This window comes from Lepisosteus platostomus, chromosome 2 (genome assembly GCF_059453375.1).
Source record: "Lepisosteus platostomus isolate fLepPlt1 chromosome 2, fLepPlt1.hap1, whole genome shotgun sequence".
NCBI lineage: Eukaryota > Metazoa > Chordata > Actinopteri > Semionotiformes > Lepisosteidae > Lepisosteus > Lepisosteus platostomus.
This window is the reverse complement of record NC_142612.1, coordinates 33,013,061-33,028,359: the sequence shown is the minus strand read 5'-3', so window position 1 is coordinate 33,028,359 and position 15,299 is coordinate 33,013,061. Positions and strand designations below refer to the sequence as shown.

At 42.1% G+C, this 15,299-nt stretch overlaps 1 protein-coding gene across 3 annotated transcripts in view; it reads left to right on the top strand.

Annotated features, from left to right (window-relative positions):
• Positions 1 to 2,339: 2,339 nt before the first annotated feature.
• The window catches only part of cbsb (cystathionine beta-synthase b), a 32,575-nt gene continuing 19,615 nt past the window's right edge, over positions 2,340 to 15,299 (top strand). Inside the window, exons 1-3 of one of the 3 annotated variants that reach the window (XM_088606054.1) lie at positions 2,340 to 2,467; positions 13,771 to 13,973; positions 14,647 to 14,753. In XM_088606054.1, coding sequence (XP_088462180.1) covers positions 13,777 to 13,973; positions 14,647 to 14,753 — 304 coding nt within the window. In that variant the 5' untranslated portion in view covers positions 2,340 to 2,467; positions 13,771 to 13,776. Of the gene's footprint in view, positions 2,468 to 8,366; positions 8,674 to 13,729; positions 13,974 to 14,646; positions 14,754 to 15,299 lie in introns of those variants that run through there. The other 2 variants (XM_088606063.1, XM_088606047.1) reach the window with 2 other exon arrangements.

The window sequence follows — 15,299 nt, the reverse complement described above, 5'->3', positions numbered from 1 at the left end:
TTAAAAGTCCAACACAATACAGTCTAACCAAGGCAGTCAAGTCACTTTCACGGTTTGAAAGGGTTGAGCCACACTGCATAATGCTGGTAGTCTGCTTTAGAACTCTTATATTTGTAGAGTGCATTTAGATTGGTCTTATTTACCCTGGTTTTTCTATTTAAGTTCACTATTTTCCCAAACCTCCAACGATGTATGTAAATTTAAGATGTCCATTTGCTCTTGCATTCATTAGTGTACAAATTGGGCAGTTGAGAAAGAAGGGACAGCTATGTGGTGACCCAAAAGAAGTGCAACATAACTATTTTCCCCACTTTAAATTGTTGATGTCTGTTAAGTCAAATAAGTTGCCACTTAATTTGAAATTGATGTACCTGTGCAAGGGACTGAAATGTGCCAAAAGCAGAAGACAAATCAGAAATATTGTAACAAATGACTCTAGTGGCAGCACAATGGTTAGCACTGCAGTCTTGCAGCAGTGGGACCCTGCCTTTAGTTCTTGTGAGTGCCGTCTGCCTGCAGTTTCTTTTGCATGGGTTTCCTGCTTCTGCTCCAGTTTTCTCTCGCAGTCCAAAGACCTGTTGGTGGTTTAATTGGCTTTTAGGGAAACAGCCTGGTGTGACTGTGTGTGTCCTGCAATGGACTGGCATCCCAGGGTTTAACTTATCTTGCGGCTATTGTTTGCTAGGATAGGCTCCAGCTCCCTGCAACCCTGTATTGGATAAAGCAGTTAGAAAACAGGGTGAAAGGGTAAACAGACCTTGTCTGGTCCTTGTGTTCATAAACTATAAAGTAAGCAATGCATTGTCTGCTCCCCTCCTTACTCTATACACAGTCTACAGGATATCTGTAAGGCCCTTTCATTATAGTTTCCAGGCATTTTGAGATGTGAGAACCACCAGCCTGTAATTATGATGGGGGTAATTGATTTCATCCACAAAGAAGGGATTTTTAAATTAAAGATTACTGAAAAGCAGAGATTTGTGTTTGTTGTGCCTTACAGGATTTGAGGGCATTGATAATGTGTTCATAAGCCATCTAGCTGGAAAAGGTTGAGTTGTGCATATCCAGAATACTTGCAGATATACTTATTAACACTAACGCAATATTCATGTTTGAGGGGGGAGCTGTCAGGGTGTAAACCACAAAGGAGCATGCAGTGGTTAATCCTGCACTGAAAAGAGTAGAATATCTTTTCAGTATGGATTGAACTGCTCCATGTCCTCTTGATACTGCTGGCCTAGCACTCTGTAGACAAGACATCCCAATTTTTCATAGATAAAAGTGCCAACTACTGTAACCACAGATTAATTATACTGTATTAATTCTTCAACCCAACCTTTATAAGAGCAGCATGTAATTATAAAAAAAAAGATTAATTTCAGTGGTTCAGTATCATTAAATTTTATACTGTCTTGCTCCTAACTAATGAAACGATAAATATGTTAAGATGAAAGTAAGATCTTTATTAGCTGCCTATATTGTGATCATTTGGGTGGGTTTTTTTTTTGTTATGGCAATATAATTCACAAATCATTCGATACCATTTCTTATTCACATAGAAGCTCTAAGCAAACGACCCCATAGGAGAGAAGGGTTTGGTGGTTATGTGATTATCTGCACTTTGAGATATCACTGGCAGCAACGAATAAGAAAGGCCCCTTCTGCACGACTGTTCTGTATTGTATACACCGTTACAGGAAGAAAGCCTGTTACACCTATAGTTACCTCACTGTTCCACCTCCTTGTGTTATTATAGGCGATGAGAGGTGGGTTTAAATACCTGAACTGTCTCAGCCTGTCCAGCAGAAGCGATTTTAGATTAAACTACAGGAACCGTATTGGATTATATAGTTTCCTAACACAATATTAGGTAATGTGCCCATAGTTGTGACACATGCTGCCCCAGTACTAGGAATGGCCAAGCATGTGGCATGTCTCAGGTTTCCTGAGGATTGTAAAAGAGCGTCAGAGCAGGCCTTTTCCTTAGTGTTTTGGGAAAGAAAACGAACCAAATGACCTCACAATAGACAAGGCTGTTGGTGCACTATGGGAGGAAACCAGAGCACCCGAAGGAACTTCGTGAACATGGGGAAGAACATACAAACTTACATGTTTCAGAATTTGCGAGTTAATGTCATCCTGCTTTTTTTTTTTGTCAGGGTGTACAAAACGTTCGTGGCCAATATCTCTATAATGTCTAGTTCGCCCTGGGCACTTCATCCACCCCCCCTTAAAAAAGTGCCTCGAGGGCTTGTACTAAACACCCAGCTCCAATTGGGGAAGAGGTGCAATCAGACACCCCCGCCTCAGCCAATCATTGTGCACTCCAAACAAGGCGAACGTCAAAGCGATTGGCCACTCCTCTCTCTTTAACACACGGGAGCCCGACTCTTCCTCAGCATCGCGCTTGTTATATGGTAGGTGCGTGGACGGACACATTGCATCATATCAAGAACCGGACAAAGAGGTGAGTGGAAATCCGTTACGTTAAAAAAAAAAACGACGCAACGTGTGTGTCTGTCCTTACTTTAATTCAACTATTAATGCCTAAACGACTCCTCGGATTTTGAAATCTGTCTTGAATGCAGATGATTTTGTGGTGTGACGAGCAGTTTTGGCAAGAAATATGAACGGGTTTTAAGTGTCATGATGTTCTACAGAAAAAAAAACCCCATCAAATTGCAATAATGAGCGATTTCTCGGACGGTTACGATATTGTGAAATACATCCTGTTACATAGTAAAACAAGCATCATTAGTCAAGTTTCAGGTCGGAAGTACGTAAATTTAGCGTATCCAGCTTTGTACATTTTGCAGTAATCGATACAGATGACAGGGTTGCATGCTGAACAGATCAGTTTGTCCATTAATATTAAAACGGATTTCTTTCACATGTCTGTAATCATTCCTCTCGTGTATATTCGAGAACAGTTGTCACCCTGCTTATCAGGGGGGTGTAAATCATTTATTATTCAGTTTTGAAATGACGTGTCCTTTCTGTGTTAATGCAGTCACCCCAGACAACGAGTTATGTTCCCCTCATTCACTTATTTGTTGACACAAATGACTTTAAAACTGGACAAAGTGCTTCGCTGGAACACGCAAACCTGCTCAGCTCGACACTCCTGTGAGGACATGTGCCAGTTGTGTGGGAATGAGGCACTCCCTTAACAAACTAGAGCACGTTTGCTTTCGGACGCTCTTCATATAACAAAAGTGGAGAAGGAAAGCATCTGTTTCTGAACGAAAAGAATGAAGTACTCAGCGAAATTGTCCCTAGTGTTATGTTAGGCTCTGCAGTGCGCAGCCAGCCACGTCTGTTCGGTTCCTGAACCTTATTGATGTGTTCAAAGCCTTCGCAGGCTCTGACTCAAATTTTTATAGTGTCGCCCTTGCTTTAAAACGGGAAGTTTTTCCTCTTTCGCTCTTCTTGTAACGAGAGTTTAAAGCCTTTAACCATAGGCCTGCTTACGTGATTTGTATTTTTTATTTTTCCCCAACAAAATGTGAATCAAGAGTACATAAAAAGCATAATCGTACACTGTCCCCAGAATTCAGGATCCCCTACATTTAATTTAGGCAGAAGCATTTTTTCAAAAGAAATGATAACTTCTCTCTGTATAACTGTATCTCCTTCTTTCACTTACACACTCTACTTCTTAATTTTGATACTACTAGATGAGTGCTTTTCAATGAAACAACGTTTTTACAGTCATCTCTCTTTGCTCTGTAGGCTACAAGTTCATTGCAGGTAGTTTGAAACTTATAAAAAATTTCACGTTCAGAAATCCTACAGCTTTTACTGTAGCCGAACATCCTCCCATTAATTTCATTTAAAGTCTAAATTCCATATATTTTATTTGCAGGTTTAATTAGAAACTCTTTACATCTTCTTGGATTGAAATGGATGGCTTTTTTGGAATGTAGCCCCTTTTCCCATGTCTTTTGTGTGCGAGGGCTGCCTGCACCCTTATCCCAGAGGGGTTTTCCAGGGGGTCTCTGACCGGCCCTTTGGCATTCGGCACATACCAGCAGCTGTGGGGTGAGGATTTCCCATGGTGAAGGGTCCTTTTTTATTAGCGAGATATGGGGGGGGGGAGGGTCTTTAGGGATTTCACTAATTCCAGGGTTTAGCAGGGCTGAGGTTGATTTGTTTGCTTGAAGGAGATACGGACATGTAAAGGGCTGTGTGCTTGCTTTGGTGATCGGCTGAGCATGTACGTGTCCACCCTGTCCAGGGGTCAAGTTTCACAGCTCTTACACGGTGTTCTTTCCCTCTCCCCTCCACACCCTAGCCGACTCGGATTCCTGTCTTGCCCAAGTGCACTTGGATTTTTTTTCCCCCTAACACCTCCTCTATATGAATGCTGTCCAACACATTAACACAAATGTGAAAACTTAATCAGATCATACATTTGCTGTTGATTTTTTTTTTAAGAGTACAGTGCAGAACTGAACTATTTTAGTCTTGAGATACCTTAATACAACTATTCAAAATCCTTAACACATGCCTTTTGGGTTGACTGTTTATTCACAATGAATGGTGAAACATCATAGCAGAAGCACAAGTGGCAACGGTGTGGAAGTGAATTCAAAACTGAGAACAGGAGACACTTCTTTACACAAAGGGTTGTGGAGTATGGAACTAGTTGCCCAGACGATTCTCTGGCTTCTGTCAAGAAACAGCTAGGTGACATCTTTGGATCAACTAACTACTAACTAGTAAACAGTTCAGATAGGCCGAGTGGTCTCATCTTGTTTTTAACTTCTCATACAGTTGCAGGAAGAAGTTTGTGAACCTTTTGGAGTCACCTGCATTTCTGGATTAATTACTCATAAAAATGTAGTCTGATCTTCATCATTTAAGTCACAATAATAGACAAAACACGATCTGCTTAAACTAATAAACACAAACAATTATACTTCTTGTCAATATTTAACACAATGTGTAAACATTTACAGTCCAGGCTGGAAATAGTATGTGAACCCTTGTATTTTGTAACTGGTAGAACCTCCTTGAGCAGCGATAACCTCCACCAAATGTTTCCTGTAGCTGCAGATGAGACTTTTTTTTTTAGACCATTACTCCTTACAAAACTGTTTCAGTTCATTGATATTTCTGGGATTCCGTGCATGAACAGCTCTCTTCAGGTCATGCCACACCATCTCAATTGGGTTGAGGTCTGGACTCAGACTGGGCCATTCCAGAACACAAATTCTCTTCTGTTTAAGCCATTCTGTTATTGACTTACTCCTGTGTTTTAGGTCATTGTCTTGTTGCATCACTCAACTTCTACTAAGCTTCAGGTGATGGACCACTACCCTGACATTCTCTTGTCAAATTGCTTGATACAATTTTGAATTCATTGTTCCCTCTCTGATGGCAAGCTGTCCAGGCCCTGATGCTCCCTCCACCATGCTTCACACCTGGGATGGTTTTGGTGTTGGTGTGCAGTGCTTTTTTTCCCCTCCAAACATAGCATTTCATGTTTCTGCCAAAGAGTTCAACTTTTGTCTCGGCCGTCCACAGAACATTGTCCCAGAAGCATTGTGGAACATCCAGGTGGCCTTTTGCAAACTTGAGACCTGCAACAATGTTTTTTTGGAAAGCAGAGGTTTTCTCCATGGTGTCCTTCCATTAACACCATTCTTGTTCAGTGTTTTTTCTTATAGTGGACACATGAACAGAGACTTAGGCAAGTTCAGGAGATTAGCAAAAGTACTGAATTTCCTCCATTTGTAGACAATATGTCTTACTGTGGATTGATGAACTGAACAACCAGGCCTTTAGAAATGCTTTTGTAGCCTTTTCCAGCTTTATGCATCTCTATAATTCTTCTTCTAAGATCCTCTGATATTTCTTTTGAACAGGGCATGGTTCACATGAACGGCTCTTTCTTGAGAAGAGCAGACTCTGTCAGTAACTAACTTTTGTGTGCCTTTTTTTATAGGGCAGGGCACCTCCAATCTCCTCATTGATTGGAACACCTGACTCCAATTAGCTTTTGGAGAAGTCATTAGCCTAGGGGTTCACATACTCTTTCCAACCTGGACTGTGAATGTTAAAACGATGTGTTCAGTACTGACAAGAAGAAGTACAATTGTTTGTGTGTTAGTAGTTTAAGCAGATTGTGTTTATCTATTATTGTGACAGTTGAAGATCAGACCAGATTTTTATTAGCCATTAATGCAGAAATCCAGGTAATTCCAAAGGGTTCACAAACGTTTTCTTGCAACTGTATGTACCAGATCTTGCCTTGAAAAGGTTCTTGAAAAGGTGTGTCAGGAGGCAGCTTGGCTCAGCATTTATAATTGTGATTAGAATGAAGGTTCCCTAGAATAAAAGCTGACTAAATAATTCTAAACAATTATTTGGAATGGTTTCTCTCAAAGGAAGTTTAAAATGCGATTTAGTGAAGTGTTTCACACACACATGGAGTCTATCAGGGCTCTGATTTTAAGCTGTCATTTATTCAGTTATAACTTAAAAAAACGTAAAAAAAAAACTTAATAATTTTGAAAGACATACAGTAAATCCTCCTTTGCTCGCGTTTTGTATTAAGACAATATTAGATAATCGATTTTGGAGATATCCATGTTCAAAATGGAAGGTAAACTGGATTTTCAAGAATTTTGGAATAATGCTACAATAATTTAGAATGCTACAAATTATAACATTATTCCAAGTTTATATGGTAAGATTTATTATAAAGGTAACTCAAAAGGCTGATGAATAGCTCTTTGCACCAGTAACTTCAAAATGACACCATAAACACTATCATGTTCAGAATGACATGCATCCGAGGGTACATGCAGTCTTACTATATCCCACTTGTTGATAATGTAGCCATCTGAAAATGGGAATATTTCAGTAACCTCAATGTAGACCAATGTATTCACATTCCCATATTGGAGCCTTGATAGGACAAATTGCTATACGTGGTTTCCTTATGCTCCCCCACAACATTGATGGAGAGGGCAGAGGAAGACGAAGCCAGAGCCTTTCTCTGCTGCTCCCTGTAGAGTCCCTCTGTCCCTGTGATGTTGTGGGTGTGGTTAGAGCCAACTGCCTGGGGATTGTTCAGGCAATGGCTGTACAAATTCAAAGTGTTTGCAAAAAAACAAATTCCAAATACAGTAAAAAAGTTAAAATGGCAAGAAATCCCATGGCTGGCAGAGGAATCCTGCTCTGTTGGGCCCCTGAGCAAGGCCCTTAACCCCAGCTGCTCAAGGGGCGCTGTATAAATGGCTGACCCTGCTCTCTGACCCCAATTTTCTCTCTACCTGTTTGTGCCTGATGCAGAGCAAGCTGTGCTTATACAGAAAGACAAATTCCTAATGCAAGAAATTGTATATGGCTAATAAAGTGATCTGATCTTAAAACAGTGTGGCCACACACAAGCCTCTGCAGAGCTGAGTGAAAACACTGCCTGTGTGTAGGTAAGGAATCACTGATTACAGTGTAGAATGAACCCCAGTGCTCAGAGCACAGTGAAAGCTGTAACACTGACACTTCACCCTCTGTTTCAGAACAATTATTAGAAACTATTGGAAACATACTCTGTATAAGGAAAGTAACAGGACCCAGAGGGACACTAATTTTAGCCAGTTTTAGTACAGAACCCCAAAGTACTGGTTGTTGATTAGGTTTATTTCTACTAATTGATCAGTTTAAATTAAATTTAGTAAACCCACATTTAAGTAATTGCTTTGTGCAGCTCTCCATTTTAGACTATACTCCTAAGTAGGCAACAGATTGCACATATCAAAGCAGTGAGTGCATCGTATGTTTACTTCCTGTAGCTAGGACGTAAATATAAGCAATGCTCCAATTTCCTTTCCTACTTTTTGCATATCTTAACGTTTTACCATTTGCAAACTATAATATTAAAATATGTTTTCTTAATCTCTGTGCATTTAAGTGTCGATTTCGTCAACGGTTTATGTTTTTTAAACCGTGAAATGCTCATAGCAATAATTCATAATGACGATGACTCAGACGAAAATTGATTTCGTCACAGGATGTTCAGCGTTCGTGCATTTGTCTCGGCTCGTTATCGGCGTCGTCACTGTTTTAAGTTCTAGTAGCAGTTCCGCACCCTCGGAGTACACTGATCCCTTGCTATTTCCCCCCTAAGGTTCACCTCTTCCCGGCCTTTCCCTCTGTGAAAACTGGGAGAGATCCCCCGTTCTCTCTTTGCCTTGTGTCCGTCCTAGCGGATGCGCCTTCCTTTCTCAGCCTGTGGCTTTAGCTACTTTTCCAGTAAGTGGCACGCCGGCTGTACAATAAAGCGCAAAAAATCCTATTTCCCACTCCACCTATACAGAACCGGTTTCGCCACATTCTTATATTGAGAATTATCGCTGTGATTGTATTCTCTAGTAGTAAGATAACTTGCGACTGGGGACCTGTCTACAAAACAGTTAAACGGATTGGACCGCTAAATCTTAAATAGCACTTATAAACAGCCACTGCAACTCAGCCATGCTTTCGGTTGGAAGAAAAAGATCTAGCGTCTGGCAGTTCTTCTCATACGACGAGCACACAAAGAAAACCTGTTGTAAAATATTATCTGAAGAAAAAAAAGAAGAATGCGGCTACATTATGAGTGGCAAAAATACAACTAATTTGAAGCGCCATCTGAAGCAAAAGCACCCAGACATCTCTGCACTGGTAAGACATCCGTTTTTTCACTGTAGCTACTCAAATAAATAGAAAACTAAACAAAATGAGCCACATTTTACCGTGCATAAGTTTGGGAATTACAAATTGAGTTACAGTCACGGTTATCCGACATTCCGTTTTATCCGTTATACATATATACATATATGCTGTGTACTGTATGTGTGCGCATGCATAATATTTTGCCCAATCCCATGCTGCTTTGTCTCAGTGCGTCAAATATTGCCATTGACGTAGCTTTGTTCGTTTGCGCTCGTATATATGTTTTTATTATTTGAGAAGCATGACAAGTGCGAAAAGAAAGAAAGTAGTTCTTTCAATGGAAAAAAAAGCTTGAAGCTTTAAAAAGACTAGAAAAAGGCGAGCCCATGCAAAAAATTGCATCTGAATTCGGTGTGGGACGAGTAACAGTTGGTGACTGGAAAAGGAAAAGAGATGAGATAGAAAAGTGGTGCTCTGATCGGGCCTCAACTGAAGGACTGATGGACAGAAAAACAATGAAAAAATGTGAATATGAAGAGGTCAGTGAAGCCTTGTTCTTGTGGTTCACGCAGCAAAGGGCATGCCTATCACAGGTCCGGTACTTCAAGAGAAAGCTCTGATTTACAGCACATTAATCAACCAGATTTCATACTTATAGTGCACTTCCATTAATTTATGATTTGTCTATTCAGTTTCCGCATTATCCGACATACTATCGGTTCCGTTTAGGTCAGATAATCGGGACTCTGTGCTGTTAAAATGTTGGTCGGACAAGCTGAAGCTGTGTAGTGCGCTGTGCGTCAATAATGAGAGTTAATCGGAGTGAAGCAAAATCTGATTTCAGTTGTTCACATCTCATTTTGGGAACATTAAAGTGAGTGTAAGGTTTTTTTTGTGCGCTCGTTTGGTAACATTTACAGGTAACCTGAAAATAATATTTTTAAATCATATTTCAGCTATTTAGTTCAATGAGTGTTGGTAGCTGGTTAGTCATTTAGCTAACCAAGAAAATATAAAAGTAGTGGCACTCTTTTCAGACATTTCTGTTTCTTCAGAAGAATGTACGTTCATTGGGCTAATTCTTATATTGTTCAAGTATACGTGTAGGGGTCTGGTGTCTGGTTGGGGGTAATAAGCTTAAGGAGACTTGCTGAAGATCAAAAGTGTAGCTTTGTTGCCCTTTTAGTTTCACAGTGCTATGTGGTAATCACTGGAAGGTGGCTAGGGATAGAAGGTGGCCATGGGGCATTTTGCTTTTATAAGAGCAAAAGGGAGGAAGGGTTGAGTCTTAAGTAGGAAAGGGTAAGGGTTATTGACACTGTCCACACTGGGGGACAGCAGAATAACAGGGCCCACTCCCTACACTGTAAGAGGAGTGCTCTCACTGTCTTCCATGAGCACTGGAGCACCCTCTAGATCTGGTGTGTGTGGGGGGTGGCTTTTTCCTCAGAGGGCACCAGGCTAGCCAAGTGAGCTGGAATTTGGGAGGATGCCACTGATCCCCAGCATGGAGGCATCCCGGTCTAGAGCACCACATGGCCCCATGGAGATATGCGCACCCTGGAACTGGTTTCACTTCCGCGCGGATGACGTGGGATGGACCCATCCACTTAGTGTCCAGTTTGGGGCAGCGTTCACGAATCCTCCAAGGACTGTAGACCCAGACCACTGTCTGTGGCTGGAGGGGCTGCACATGATGGCTCCTGCGATACCACCGCCCCACTGCTCAGTCCCGTTCGGCAGCGTAGTCGTGGACTGCTCCCTTTCCTCTCAGGTTCTTCTAGCGTACCTGGACTCGTTCATCATGGGTCTTGGCTCAGAGACCACCTTCACCAGTGTCTGCAGCACCTGAGCTTGAGGAAGGCAGGAGTGTAGCCAGAGGACTCTCGCCCTCCCTGAGTGATGGGCGAGGAGCACCAGTGGCAGCTGCAGATCCCAGTGCTTTTGGACCTCCAGGGACAGCTGCATCCCAGGGTGCAGTTAAATCACTCAGCATGGTGGTCCTAGTCTTATGAATGCCCTGGCACCAATACAAAATCAGGAAGTTTCTTCTCTGGTTATTCTTGAGGAACCCCGAAGCGGCTGGTGAAACCCCCCTATTAGGCCCTCGAACACCAAATGTGCCCCCTTGTCCGGGGATTGTTGTGAAGCTATGATTGGTAAAGGCCAGGGGGAAATTTGGCCAGGACACCAGGGTTAACACCCCTACTCATTTCAAGAAACGCCTTGGGATTTGTGATGATGGAGAGTCAGGACCTCAGTTTAATGTCCCAATCAAAGGAGCACCTTTTTTGTCATATAGTGTGCCCCTCACTATACTTGGCCATTAGGACACACAGGCTGCAGGGTGAGCACTGCCTAGTGATCCCACTAACATCTCTTCCAGTGACAATCTTAGCTCTCCCAGGAGTTTTCCATCCAGGTACTGGCTAGGCTCAGAACTACTTAACTTCAGTGGACTGCCAGCTGTGAGTTGTTTGCTGCAGCACGGTATGAATGATGTCTGCAACTCGGTATAGATCATTGAAGAGTAAATTACATCCTTCAAATTCCATTTTTACACTTTTTATGACTTTTGTCAGTTTTTTTTTTTACATAAATTAGTTCATGGCTCATATGTATTCTTAGGTTATATATAAGAGCCTCATTGGCTTTACACATTTGATACTTGCTTAACTTTATAAGTAAAACATTGACATACAATTATATGGATATATATTCTGTCAAATTAAACAGTTTTAATTTAAAAGTAAAAAGGGACTAAACTTAATTTCCTTAATATACCTTAGACTGAAAATAAATTCAGTTTGAAATCTTTATACATTTTATGACTTAATTAGACTGCACGACTAAAAAGCAATTCAGATTTAGTTGACTCAAAGCAAGAGCGTTCATAATCAGTTGTGTGACTAAAATGTGACTACATGCTGTATAATGGTCATTTCATGTTTCTATGATTGTATGAGAAACTTATGACTAAATGAACATTGGTGCATTCTCAGCAGCTCATGAAGACAGGGTACGCAGATGGCTGCTGCTGGCGTCGCTGTCTACAAACCCATGATAAATGTTTTCATTGAGCAGATATCTGAAGTGCCTGTCTCCTGAGCTGCAGGTTTTCAGTTGGAGTCCCTGTATTGGATATTACATGCCATGCCCGACATATGAAATATGTACATGTAAACATGAAATATTTACAGAATAATCAAGCCAGTGTCCTTGGTGTGACAGTGTGTGATAGCACAGACACCAAACGTTTGTTGTGGTCAAGCAGACGATGGGTAGTGCACTGCATGGAGCACTTTGCTTTGAGGTTTGTGAGCTGCTGGCAACTTCCCAATAGCTGACTGGCCTGAATTGCACTGCGGGCTGTTGGCTGTGTTCACAAGGTGGAGTAGCACACTGCCCAACCAGGAAGCAAGCCAGCTGGACGGGAGCAGGGCTTTGGTTCAATGTCAGGTCAATCTTTAACCAGAACATTCGGTCTCTAGCCATCAAGGTAGAAATAAGTCCACCTACAAAACACAGGCTAGAAGGAGAAGTTGCACTGATTCAGCTAATTCTAGTTTCTGTAATTTTGTTTTACTTCACAAACCTGTTTTGCTCATGTAAGATAATTCCAAAGGGCTTCCGAAGCCCCTCAAGCAGTGAAGGTGCTTGTTCATAGAGCATTATAATAAATAAACTTTATTTTATATCACGCCTTTAAAGGTAACTTCTCAAAGCGCTTCACAGAATGACAACAATAAAAAAAAAATACACGAGATATGCACGATGAGAACACACAGAGGAGACAGTAGGTAGTGGTACTAAATACAGTAGGAACAGTTAAGTTAAGGCTCTTCTAAAGAAGAAGGTTTTGAATCATAGAGTGTAGATGGGCTTGGAGGACAGGTAGGACAGAATAAAAAGAGCAAAGGTTGTTAGGTGGGGAGTAGGGTGATAGTAGCTCAAACAGGTACTGAGGTGCCAAGCCATACAGAGCCTTATAGGTGAGCATGAGGATTTTGAGGTTCACACGAAGCTTGACAGGAAGCCAGTGCAAGAACCCCAGGATAGGAGTGATGTGATCACTTGCACTAGACCTGGTCAGGAATTCTGGCTGCCGTATTTTGGACAGACTGGAGTTTGTTGAATGTGGATTTAGAAACCCCAGCATTACAGCATTACAGTAGTTGATTCGGGAGAAGACAAATGTGTTGACCAGCTTTTCAGCCACAGTTAGTGATAGCATAGGGCGTAGTCGAGCGATATTTCTAAAGTGAAAGAAAGATGTTTTAACAATATGCTGCACATGTGGGTTGAATGTCAAGCCTGAATCAAATATCACCCCCAGGCCTTTCACTGTAGACTGAAGCTCAAGTACAGTACCATCAATAGGAGGGGTTACAGCATTGGCTTGACAAAGTTGATGGAGGGTGCCAATAAGCATGACTTCAAGTCTTGTCACAGTTTAGATGAAGGAAATTTTGAGTCATCCGTGTTTTTATGCCGGAGATGCAATTGGATAGAATAGAGACAGCCACATCAGTGTCAGAGCAGAGAGAGCCCAGACATCACCAGATCAAGTGTGTGGGGTCATTAGCCCCCTGGGACTGCTGGGGTTGGTGGGCTTGGGCTGGCCAGGTGTTCTCCCCCATTTTGCCACAGTCGATCTGCTGACTGGCTGGGTGTCTGTAAGCATGCTCGTGCGGTCCGAGAGATCCATTACCACTCCTCCTGCAGCTACTACCTTCTCTTTAGCTCCTATGGGACTTGGCAGAATAGAGACTAGTGAGTGGCTCTGACAGGTGCACATTTCTAAGGAAAGCTGGAACGGTCTGAATCCCTCCCATGTCCTTATGAGGGTCATAGAGGGAAACTGTAAATGGGTGTGTTTTGTCAACAGTCTTTGACTGCAGAATTAACAAAAATGTTCAGAGGCATTATGGAATTGGTTCTCTGTGACAGTCCTGGCATAATCCAAATTATTTAAAATATATATATATATATTCTGTCTCAATGGAAAGAAAAGAGATGCAGGGGTTAAGAGGAGGTGAAGTTATTTCTGTTTTTTTTTCAAAAGAAACTGGGTGAAAAGGTGACGTGGATTGTTTCCTGTCTCAGGTAAGAATGCCCTCCGTTCCTGTCAAGGCTGAGAACGACAGCTCCGCTGGCTCCTGCCCAGTGTCTGCTCAGTCCCACCAGGGCGCGGTGAACGGAGACGACAGCACCGTGGAGATGAAGTGGATTCGCCCCGATACCCCCAGCAAGTGCACCTGGAGGCTGGGAGCCCCTCCCACAGAGTCCCCACACCTCCACCTTGAGCTGTGAGTGTCTCTGCTCTCTCGTTCTGGCCTGAACCCCCCTGACGTTCACCACACTCATCTCGCCTACGGCAGCTCGCGTCTAAGTTGCTTGAAGTGACCACGGTTTGCTCTGACTGGGGGTGTGTGGTTCTGTGCCTGTTAGGAGGTAGAATCACCTAAAAAAAATGCTTTTTTTAACAAATTGTGAGACGTGCTGGTATGCTGTATACAGTAAATTACAAAACAGGCTTTATGTACTTAATTTCAAGCTCAGCTCTCTACGTTTCTTATCTGTCTGATATCACCCTCCCTCCGCAGCAACTCCCCTCCTCTCAAACATACACAATTTTTGTAAATGTAGTTCCTTGCTTTAATTTATCCACCACTGAAATGCAGCTCCCACCTGGGTGTGACACACAGCAGCCGATCTACTGCTTCCCTGATCAGATGGTAAAGTGAGAATATTCACCAGCTGGATTAAGTAGGACCTTTGAGGAGTCAAACCTGAATGGCACTTAGATGGGTTAACACCCCACGATGTTGTTCAGAAAGGCTTCATCCTGTGACATGATCAGTGTGCTGCACGATTACATTTCTCCTTTCGGAAAATGCTGGTCCCTGTACAGGACAGACCTAATACAGGGGTTGGGTGATCAATCTGTATCTTGAATAACCGTCTTTTTTCATAACGCAGAACAAAACCTCCTGGCATCATGCCGAACATCCTGATGAATATCGGCAACACCCCACTAGTACGAATCAACAAGATCGCAAAGGCCTACGGGATCAAGTGTGAAGTGTGTAAGTTCTCCTTCCTTTTCTCCATATGTACAGCTGGGCATTTAGCAGGAGGAGTGTCCAGCCTGGGATTTGTACCTATAACCTTCCGGTTACAAGTCCACAGCCTTATCAGCTACTCCACGCAAGCAAGAGATGGCAAATTTGGCCAACTTACCCATTTGACAGTTAATTGATCCAACAATCTCACCTAGCCCTTTCTTGAAAGAAGCTAGGTTATTAACTTCAACTACATGTCTCGGTGGCCTGTTCCAGACTCCTACAACCCTTTGTGCATCCTATCCTTGGTTTTAAATGCACTTCCAGATAGATTACATGTGTGTCCTCAGGTTCATGTTTCACTGATTCTGAAGTAGTCCATCGGATTGACTTGGTCAGTACTTTCAATGGATAGGTATACTCAGAATCCTCAATTTTAGGGTTTAAGGCATTCCTGAAAATCCCATGTATAAAAAAAACAATAATTCAATGGATAAATTAGCATTAAGTTATATGGGGAAAAATATAATGCGTTCTCTTGTCCACAATTTCCACCCATTTTCACCTAAA